We start from the raw sequence: 10,996 nt of genomic DNA, 5'->3' as shown, positions 1-10,996 counted from the left end.
AAAAAAAAAAATTAGGAAGAATATGTGTCAGGGGTGTATCCTTTCTCCATAGTCATTGACAAGAGTCAATGATAATGAAGGATGAAATTCAAGCTGCAGTGAAGGCATTAGTAGAAATAAGACCCCAGGAACTGATGGAACACCAACTGACATGTTTCTACTAACAGATGCAGCCCTGCATGTATTCACTAATTTATGCCAAGAAATCTGGAGGACAGCTACTTGGCCAACTGACTGGAAGAGATCCATATTTGTCCTCATTGCAAGAAAGGTGATCTAACAGAATGCAGAAATTATCAAACAATATTATTACTATCTCATAAAGCTTCGTCTGACATACTTTGGATATGTTGCAAAGAGGGACCAGTCCTTGGAAAGGGTCGTCATGCTTGGGAGGGTGGAGGGACAGCGCAGGAGAAGAAGATCCTCGATAAGATGGATTGATTCAGTGACTGGGATATAAAGGGTAGGTGTGTCGGAGATAGTGAGATTGGCACAGGATAGGGCAGAGTTTAGGGCTATCGTACATAGGATCGCTATGAGTCACAGGCAACTCGACGGCACATAACAACAACAACAACAATATGCAAGCAAAATATTGTTGAAGATTATTAAAAACCAGCTATGACAGTACATTGACAGGAAACTACCAAAAGTTCAATCTGGCTTTAGAAGAGGTCACAGCACCAGAGATATCAGTGCTAATGTGAGACAGATCCTGACTGAAGGCAAAGAATACCAGGAGAATGTCTATTTTGTTTGTTGGCTGTTTTTTGCGATTTTAACAAAAGTTTAGAGAAAAGTTGGATTTTTCATTCATTCATTATTGCACAATTTCCTCCCTACTCAGTCCTGTTCAATTAAAAAAAAATAAAATCATTCATTGTTGCATAGTTTTTACTCCCTCCCCTAGTCCACTTTCATATGCACCTCATTCTGGACTGTTGTCATACCAATAATGCTTAATCATATATTCCATTTAAACAATTCTTTCCTTCATCTGCTCCAATGCAGTGTTGACAATTTATTCCTTTTTCTTAGATTCCCTCCAACCCTAATGTCAGTCCTGTTTATAAAAGTGGTGTTATGCAGTATATTTGTCCTTTTGTTATTGATATATTTCACTCAGCATAATGTCTTCCAGGGTAACATATGCTGTGTAATATTTTGAGTTTCTTGTTTTTCCGTGCTGTGTAGTTTTCCATTGTGTGAATACACCATCTATTTGTTGATGGGTACTTAGGTTGCAAAGAGATGGAAGCAACATATTTATAGTTTTATTGACTATTAAAACATATCTGACTGTGTGGATCATAACCAATTATAGCTAATGTTGAGAAGAATGGGAATCCCAGAAAACACAATTGTGCTAATATGAAATCTATACCTAGACCAAGAAGCTGTTGGCCAAACCAAGGGTAGAATTAATGGTTTAAAATCAGGAAGGGTATGTGTCAGGGTTATATATTTTCTTATCATTTTTTTTAATGTCTATTCAACCTGTATTATGTGCAAATAATGTGAAGCCAGACACTATAAAGAAAAAAGTGGCATCAGGATTGGAGGAGGACTCATCAACAACCTACAACTTTGCTTGCTGAAAGTGAGAAGGTATTAAATATTTGCTGTAGATCAAGGACTATTGCCTTCAATATAGATTACATCCCAAAATCAAGGGGAAAAAGGCCCTTACCACAGAACCAACAGTAAACATTATGATAAATGGAGAAAATATTGACGCTTTCATCTATTTCATCTTCCTTTGATCAACAGTCAATACCCTTGGTACAAGCAATCAAGAAATAAGGAGATGTGTCACATTGGGCAAGTCTGCTCTCAAGGACCACTCCAAAATGATGTCAGAGCAATAATGTCAGTTTGAAAGCTAAGATGCACCTGATTCAGGCTATAGTCTTCCCAATCATCTGTAACATATCAGAAAGCTGGTCAATAAATTAGAGACAGAAGAAGAATTGATGCCTTTGAGTTGTAGAGCTAGAGAAGAATACTGACCATCCCATGGACTACCAAAAGAACAAAAAGGTTTATTTTGGAGAAGGTGCAGCCAGAGTACTCCTTTGAGGCAAGGATGGAAAAACTTCATCTTTTCTACTTTGGACATATATCTAGGTGATGCTATTCCTTGGAAAGGGACATCATGCTTGGAAAGAGAGGGTGAGTGAAGGAGAAAAAGAGATAAACTGTCACAGTTCCTTCTGGGCTCGAGTGTGGCAGAGATAATAAAGTTGGCACAGGACAGGGCAAGGTTCAGGGTCACTATGAGTTATACTCGATGGCACCTAGCAACAACAACAATAACAGTGGCCTACTGGGAAAGGAGTTATGCTGCTAACACAAATGCAGGAGGTTCAAATCCACCAGCTGCTCCCAAAAAGAAAGATAGGCTTCTAAGCTTGATGCCAGTTTGTCTCTTATGAACTTTATTATTTTGGGCTTTAATCCCAGGTTTCTGATCTAACTTGAGTTGATTTTTGTGTATGGTATGAGATGTGGATCCTGTTTCAGCTTTCTGCAGGTGGAAGTCTAGTTTTGCCAGCACCATTTGTTGAAGGGGTTATCATTTCCCCATTTGATAGCTTTGATTTTCTTGTCGAATATCAGTTGACCATATAGCAGGTCTATTTCTGGGTTCTCAATTCTGTTCCATTGGTCTATGTACTTGTCATTAGACCAGTACCATGCTGTTTTGGTTACCACTGTTGTGCAGTAGCTTCTGAGGTCAGGAAGTGCTGCCTCATTTTTGTTTTTCAGCAGTGCTTTGCTTATTAGGGGTCTCCTGTCTATCCAAATAAATTTGATAATTTCCCTTTCAATCTCCTTGAAAAATTAATTTGGTATCTGAATTGGGATTGCATTGAACATGTAGACTGCTTTCAGTAGAATTGTCATTTTCCCCATATTAAGTCTTCCTATCCATGAACAGGGCACATTTTCCCATTTCTTCAGATTTTTTTGTGTCCTGCAGAAAAAATGCAGTTTTCTTTATATAGTTCTTTTGTATCTCTAGTTAGGTTCACTGCCAAGTATCTCAATTTGTTACTGGCTATTGTAAATGGTATTTCTTTCTTGATTTCCTTCTCTGAGTTCTCTTTGTTCTCATGCTTAGAAGCGCTAGTCCAAGGCATAAAGAGACTGCCAAATAAACCATAAATGCACAATCTAAAGAGGATAAAATTGATGCATGAGACCTTCTAAAGATTAAATCTCTGTGCACATCAAAAACTTTTCAACAGAGTGAAAAGAAAACCTAAAGACTGGGAACAAACATTTGGTAATACCATCTCAGTGATGAGTCTTATAACAAAAGTTTACAGAATACTCCTGGGCCTCCACAAGAAAAAGACTGATAACCAATTATAAAATGAGCAAAAGACATGGAAAGAATTCTCACAGAGGAAGATATTCAAAAGCCAAACAGACATATGAAGAATACTCAAAATCACTGGCAATAAGAGAGATGCAAATCAACCATCTCACTCCAGTAAGAGTGGCAAAGTTTAACAGAGCAGCAAGTAATAAATATTGGGGAGAATGTGGCAAGAAAAGAACTCTTACATTCTTGGTGGGATTGTAAAATGGTACAAGTATTCTGGAAGGCACTGTGGGCACTTCCTCAAAAATCTGAACATAGAAATTCCATATGACCCAGCTATCCACTCCTTGGAAAATATCCTTAGGATCTAAGAAATGAAGCACAAACAGAGATTTGTATACCAATGTATAGCAGCACTATTCACCATCACAAGAACATGGAAACAGCCCAAATGTCCAACCACAAACGAATGGATTGAGAAATTATGGTATATTAACACAATGGAATACTATGCAGCACACAGGACCAATGCTTTTGTAAATTATTACCTAACTTGGGAGGGACTGGAAAGCATTATGCTAAGTGCACTAACTCAGTCCCACAAGGATAAATATAAAACCATTTCTGTAGAATGAGTATAAGGATTCAAGAGGGGTGGGAGAGGCTGGAAGCAGAGGGTGTGTAGGGGTGGGGGATTAATTATCAGGTTGTACAATTTGATGGGTGGAGGTATGAGGGAAATTTAAAGAATTTGTTTTAATTTGTATTCCAATTTTGTAAATAAACTAGCTGTTGTTGTTGATTGCCTGTGAGGCAAGCATGACTCATAACAACCCTATGAACAAAAGACTTGAAGCCCCTCTACAACTATCAACATTTATCAAAGTTCAAAATGAAAAAAAAAGATGGGCAACTTCCCCCACGTGATTTACACCCACTGAAAACCCACTTGAAGGTTCTGACTCAAGGGCAATGAGTTTGGGTGTAAAATGAGGATACCAACTTTATTTGGTTAATATTAGGGGAAAATTGCAAAGAGGTCAAAAATTGGCACCTGACAAGTTCCTGACAAATTATACATATGAATCCTGACAAATTATACATATGAATCCTCTCCTTTTACTTAGCCTATTCAGGATTAAATCTTCCAGATTCTATGTATGACTGAGTATAGAAAAGGAGATAAAAATTGCTTATTATCATTGAATTGTGAATAAATATACAATTCTTTTTAAAAATAATCTGCCAAGTGGCCTATAAGCACAAGTCACATGCTGGTCAAGTAGGTCAGGATTGTGGGAAATGCCGACACACCACCTAAGCAGAGAGACCAGAACGAGAGTGACCAATCCCAAACTTCTACCTGGCTTTCTGGTCTAGGGGCTGCCTTTGGTCTACTTCAGTTAAGTGAAGCTTGCATTTGCTGTATGGTCTGGAGAAAGAAAGAAGCTGAAGATCTCATCTGTGTACAAAGCTAGTAGGAAATGCAAATGGTTTGGAAACTCTCAGGTTTGAGACTGCAAATATTCTCCAGGTAACTGTAGAATCTATTTTTCCTCATGTCGCTAAGCTCCCTAGACTCTGCATTTATCCTTTTTTAGTACAGAATTCAGCAACACATGCAATTCTTGTCCAATTCAAGACTACATACAAGAAAGGAGAGATCAAAAGTCTTACCTCTGAATCAGGGTTCCAAAGACTAGATGAAGAACTTTCTTCATGTTTTCAGTACATAGCCACTTCCACTGTTCCATGAGCAGCAAGAGCAGCAGATTCAAGGCTGTATCAGCTAACTCTGTCCCTGTCCCTGTCCAGAGAAGGATGTGAGAAACAGCACCAAAAGCAACTCAGATAAGACTCACCTGAGCAACTTGCTTCAGTGGAAGCAAAGACCCAGGGCAGCAATGGATCTTTCTACCTTCATAGTGACCAACTAGTCCTTTTACAGTTCCCATGCTCTCAAGCCAAGCCATGTCCCTCATAGCTATAAAATTCAGTTCTTGGCTCTTTATTTATATTTCTCTTGTTCAGCGTCCATAGAATCTGTCACCTGGTATTTTTATTTATTTAAATATTTTCTATATGCACATTTTGCCCAATTAGCTTCTGTATTTCTCCAGGATGCAGAGTACACTTTCTTCCAAATAAATTCTCATACTTATTGACTAACTGGTATTGGCAAGCCCAAGCCTATTTCACCTTCACATTCCACTCACCCCCACAAAGCAGGATGGAACTATGGACAGAAGAAGAAATGATCTGAGTTTCATTTTCCTGCAAAAGACTGCTTTCAAAGTTCTTCCATGACACAGAGCTGAGGGTGGTATTCAAGAGGCTGCAGGCTTATATTAATATGTAGTTCTGGGAAGTACACTACACCTATGTAAATGCATGACAATTAATGACATTTTTCCTATCAAAGACTGGAAAAGTCACAAGGAGCTCATGCTTACGAGGTTTTCATGTGCTGGTTTCATGGGTAAATATAAGAACAGGTCTCTGTTTTGCTTTTTGGGGAGACTTTACATTAAGAGTACTTAATGGTCTACAATTAATTTTGGGGTATTGGGTACTATTACTATGATCAATTTTAATCACTCATCAGTAATAACTTTGAAAGTATATACTGATGGGTATTCTGTGCACCAGCCTTACCTACTCTTCTCTGTTAAGGATTCATTAGGCTATGAATGATTTCAGATGTGGACAATCTCCTAGAATTTGATCCTGCTCCTAGACCTATCTTATGCTGATTTTTTTTTCTTTCTTTTTTTGCTGTGCAGTGTCTCAAGAGTGTATGGGGTCACGCCTCAGTGTCATTTTCTTGAAGAGGGTTTATGCAGTTCCCTGGAAAACAGCAGCATCCAGAGCTTTAGTAATTCATCTAAATTCCTATTATTTTCTCAGGTCTAGTATATGTCTACAGCTATCACTCTGTAGGAGCTCTGATGGCATAGGGTGTTACATGTTGCATCAGCAGTTGAAAGGTTGTTATTGTTGTTGTTATGTGCCATCGAGTCAAGTTGAAAGGTAAGCAGTTTAAATCCATGGGCTATGCAAGGGAGAAAGAAAGGTAGCCTCTTCCCTTCAAGACTTAGAGCCTAAATGGAGGAATTATTAACTAGATAACACTGAGGGAGTCTGGCAGTGTAGTCCAACGAGAGTTCTGCTGCTAGTCCAAAGGCTCCATTCTTTCAATTTTTTATTCACTAGCTGCTCTGTGGGAGCAAAATGCATAATCTCCTCTAATGCACTTTACAGCCTCTGAAAAAATGCTGGTATGGCAATTATGACTAGGTTCTGACATAAAGGCACACAACAACAGTAGGTACAAGTGCAGAAAAAAAGTTATAAATCCAATTTTCCACATAGCTTCACTGAAATTCCTAAAGGAGCAGTAAGATGATTTGTTCACAGTGGGATCAGCAAGTATTCTTGTAATTTCTAGTTCAAGAAACATAGTAGGTAATAATACTCAGTGCTTTCATTTCTTTCTTTTGCAGAATACATTTTATGCTTTCCTGGGAAGCAACTAATCTGTCCAGCCTGAGATGCTTATAAGGATACAGTAGCAACCTTTCAGGTATATCCTGAGTAACAAAAGGGTGTTATTTATTGTGACAACAAATAAAAAAGGAAAAGATGTAGAAAAAGAGACACATTTTAACATGAATATGTTGTACTTAGTTGCTGTAATTGCAGTCTCAGTCCCTAGGGAGTTGCAGGGCTAAGACAAAGGTGGAGCCTTTCTGATGGTTCAAATCTACCAGTGGTTCTGAGCTAGAAAGATGGGCAATCTCCTTCCATGAGACTTATAGCCACTAAAAACCTGCAAGAGGGACAGCTATGAGTTAGTTCTGACTTTACAGCAATGACAGAAAATTTTATAAACAAGTACAGATTTTTAGCCCATAAGTGGATAGATCTGCATAGAAAAAAAAAATCTATGCAGGTATCATTAGTACATGTGGTAAATAAAGTTGAAGGGAAAAGTTAAAGTGTGGATGATAAAACCCAGTGCGAGTGGGTAAAGTAAAAGAGGCAAAACTGACGCTCGGAAGCCTACTGAAGGAGTTTACAAATGATACCTGAAAGGGACCCCAAGAGAGACAAAGAAAACTAGAAGAGTGGCATCAGAGAGCTTAAAGAAGAAAGTTTCTAGAGAAAGGGAGTATTACAAAGATAAGGCAAAGTATACTAAAATTAGCTAAAAGGAGGTAAAAATATTTTCAGGTCTTATCTTGCTGGACTAGAATTTGTACAACCATGTTCTCTCCATCTTCTAGTCTCAGCTCATGGAATACTGTCTTACTCATATGGAAGTAATTCAGCATCCAGTGCAATACCACAAACACTGGTGTCCATATGGGCTCACTCAGCTAGAGAGACTGAAATATCAAACCCTCCTGCCTTCTGGGTTGGAGCAAGGACTTTGTCACTTACCTGGATCATTGTTCCTGAGGTCCTGGACTTGCCTAGCTGCACTGGATAAGAAACCATCCACACATTCATTCGGGATTTTTTCAAAATCTTTTGCTGTGGATTCCTCTAGCTGCACTTCTAATAATCTGCTTTGTTTCTCAATAAAGGATTCCATTCCAGACAGGGACAGGACCTCTGATTCCTGAAGAAATAGGGAGTGGTGCATCACATGAAGAACACAGAAAGTAAAAGAGTAAATGAAGTACTTGAGTTTCCTCCTTTGGTCTTAAAAAGTATCATGGACCTAAAAGTAATCAATTCTATGACCAATTTAGAACATCTTTCTTCCTGACCCAAATAGTAAGTAAAATGTGTCAGATTTATCACTTGCAGCAAACACTTTGGGTTTCTGTTCTTTCCTAAAACTGACTTTGCCTCTAATCCTGCCACAAACCTGTCAAAACAAAACTAGAATGGGTTCTAATTATTCACAGGAATAAATGTTCTCAGCATAAAAGTTAGGTCTAAATCCTGGTTTCTAAGCTCTTTGAGACTTTGGAGAAGGTCTCAAGTGGTTCCAAATACAGGATCAGCATTCCAATGGGTACTTCTGGAGGCACTCTAGGGTTGGTTCTTACCACACTGCTTTCTGGCAGGCAGTAGAGGACCTTCACATGCGCATCAGTCATACTCAGGGCTGGGGCAATTTTACTGGCTGAGAACCTCAGTCTGGACCTGGTAGAGAAACAAAGAACGGAATCAAATGCAACACATGGTCTTGTTCTCCGTCCAAGATTGACTGATATATGAAAACACACTCATTCACTCACTCATAGTTGACTCTACAGTGAGTTTTCAAAGACTGAACTGCATGAGAGAAGACTGTCCATTTTTCTCCTGTGGAGCAGCCAGTGGATTTGAACCATCTGTCATTGGTTGGCAGAGCAACTCCCTATTCACTAAGCCGTCAGAACTCCCCATATTAAAACAAAAGTACTCAAAAGATACTTAAGAATTTACTGTGGTCGGAATTACCAGAGAAGACTTGGTCTTAAAATTTCCAAAAGTGTACACATGCACTCCAGGAGAGTCTAAAATAAGTCACACCACAGTGCACATCTGAAAGATATCCTGCCAGTGCAAGTATGGATGAGTCTGACATGGCGTCATCTCCATAGGCTTGAAGAGTGGTAGCCAATGGCATGTATTTATTTAAAATTTGAGTATATAACAAGTGACATACACCAAAGGTTGTTTTTGTTTTTGTTTTTTTTTGGTATCCCTTTTGCAAGTTCATTATTCCTTGTGTGCTTCCCATGAATAGTAACCTCAATATGTCAAGTAAAGGATACTCCTAAGGACAGGCCTCATGATCACCTTCCAAATAAGGGCTTGTAAGAAAATGCCAAGGCCTGTGAGTGTGTAATAACTGGCCCAGGAGACTCATAGAGGGATGGAGAGACAGACGCATGCAGATGCATGCACACACTCTCTCTTTCTCTTCATTATCATCTAGACACTGGTGGTGTTTTCAATAAGGGTAAGAACAGTGCCCTTCTATGTTGGCTATACATGCTCCAGGTATTATCTAGAGACTTAGGACAAGAAAGAAAAACAGCAATCAATTAGGTTCCAAAATAGGCCCTGCCGCTTCCTTTCCTTTATTGCTAGTGTATGCAACTTCAGAGCCAAGATTTCCAGAAATGATGGCATAGAGAGATCAGTCATAAGCCCTAATTCTTAATGGAAAAGGAATATTTCTGTTTCCTAGGAAAATAGATAAGGAATATTAACGTTCTAGAATTTTCCTTTCAGTAAGAAGGTCCTGGCCATTTTGGTTCAGGGTGTCTAAGTAGCACCTCAGGCTCCACTGGGAGAACTCAGGACTTGCTTTGCATAAAAATGGTATATAAGATTCAACCCTTTTCTTTTAGCAGTAGAGATGGGCTTTGGCTGAGGACTGCTGATCGATATAAGAACTGGGAAAAGGTTCTTCGATGACTAAGATGCTCCTTACTTATTAGTCTTCTTGCCTTCTGTTTGGGGTTTGCTTTCTGTCTCCGCTTCACTCAGCTCCTCTGTGGGGCTTTGAGGCTCAGAACGAGGAAATGCTGTCTTCAAGGTGTCCATGATCGCACTCACCACCATCTGCAGAGGCCAGAGGTACAGGTCAGTAAAGCCATTTACAATCCTTGATGGAAACAGCTGAAGAAGCCAGATGTCTCATTTCCTTTAGTATCAGCAACCACCAAGAGCCAAGCTATCAGTCACAGTGTTATCCATCAGAATAATCCAAGATATCAGCTAATAGTGACAGCTAATAACTTAGTGACAGCTAGTTTCTATTTTTTTTTGTGAACATAAAAATCTTCCTCACAAAGTAAGATAAACAGGGAAGCCCAGAGAAGTAGTGGGACAAATGAAAAACTAGAAGTGTGACAGGCTTTTGTAGAACTTCAGATTTTTCCCTTTTTCTAAAAGAGTAGTTTGTAGTTTCCAGACTAATATTACCTTCAATAAGGTGAGAAGTAGATGTAACATAGGTAAGAGTATATACAGATGGGAGTGAACACTGAAAAATACCAAACCCTCTGTCTTCAAGTCAATCACAACTTATTGGGACCTGCAGGTTATAGAGCAGAAATGCTCAGACGCTTTCATGTGGATAAGGTGGTGGGGTCAAACCACTAATGTTTTTACTCTAAGTAATTAATATAGTTAAGAATCTGGCTTTTTCAATCAGAAGTGTTACTCTTATGAGACAATTTTATCTTAAGTACAGAATATAAAAAATCACTCAGATCAAAAATTTTATGAGTAATAATATTTCACTGAAGAACATTAATTATTTTTACTTCTAGTCAAGGATTCTGAATCTTCGTCTGACATACTTTGGGCATGTTGAAAGAAGGGACCAGTCCTTGGAGAGGGACATCATGTTTGGGAGAGTGGAGGGACAGCACAGGAAGAAGATCCTCAATGAGATGGATTGATTCAGTGATTGGGGTAGTGGGAGTAGGTGAGTTGGAGGCAATGAGGTTGGAACAGGACAGAACAGGTTAGGGTTCTTGTACACGGCGTCGTTATGAGTTGCAAGCGACTTGATGGCACATAACAACAACACCACAACAACAGGATGGGGAAAATGCTTTATTTACTAAAAACAACAAAAATTAAAAAAAAAACTTAAAGATGAAAATGGAAACATTTTCCTTGGTACTTCTCACTAACAGACATATT

General features: G+C 38.9%; 1 protein-coding gene across 1 annotated transcript in view; it reads right to left on the bottom strand.

Annotated features, from left to right (window-relative positions):
• Nucleotides 1–9,904, bottom strand: part of LOC102849899 (sorting nexin-19-like) — a gene marked incomplete at its 5' end in the record, with an annotated part of 41,248 nt that extends 31,344 nt beyond the window's left edge. The window contains 4 exons of the mRNA XM_006903025.1: nt 5,012–5,141; nt 7,778–7,958; nt 8,395–8,491; nt 9,774–9,904. Coding sequence (XP_006903087.1) covers nt 5,012–5,141; nt 7,778–7,958; nt 8,395–8,491; nt 9,774–9,904 — 539 coding nt within the window. The remainder of the gene's footprint in view (nt 1–5,011; nt 5,142–7,777; nt 7,959–8,394; nt 8,492–9,773) is intronic.
• Between the last annotated feature and the right edge of the window lie 1,092 nt (nt 9,905–10,996).

The sequence above is a fragment of the Elephantulus edwardii genome, unplaced genomic scaffold (genome assembly GCF_000299155.1).
Source record: "Elephantulus edwardii isolate Elephantulus edwardi_28Jun2011 unplaced genomic scaffold, EleEdw1.0 scaffold00495, whole genome shotgun sequence".
Taxonomy (NCBI): Eukaryota; Metazoa; Chordata; class Mammalia; order Macroscelidea; family Macroscelididae; genus Elephantulus; species Elephantulus edwardii.
The sequence above is the reverse complement of the archived record's forward strand: the minus strand, read 5'-3'. Positions and strand labels throughout refer to the sequence as shown.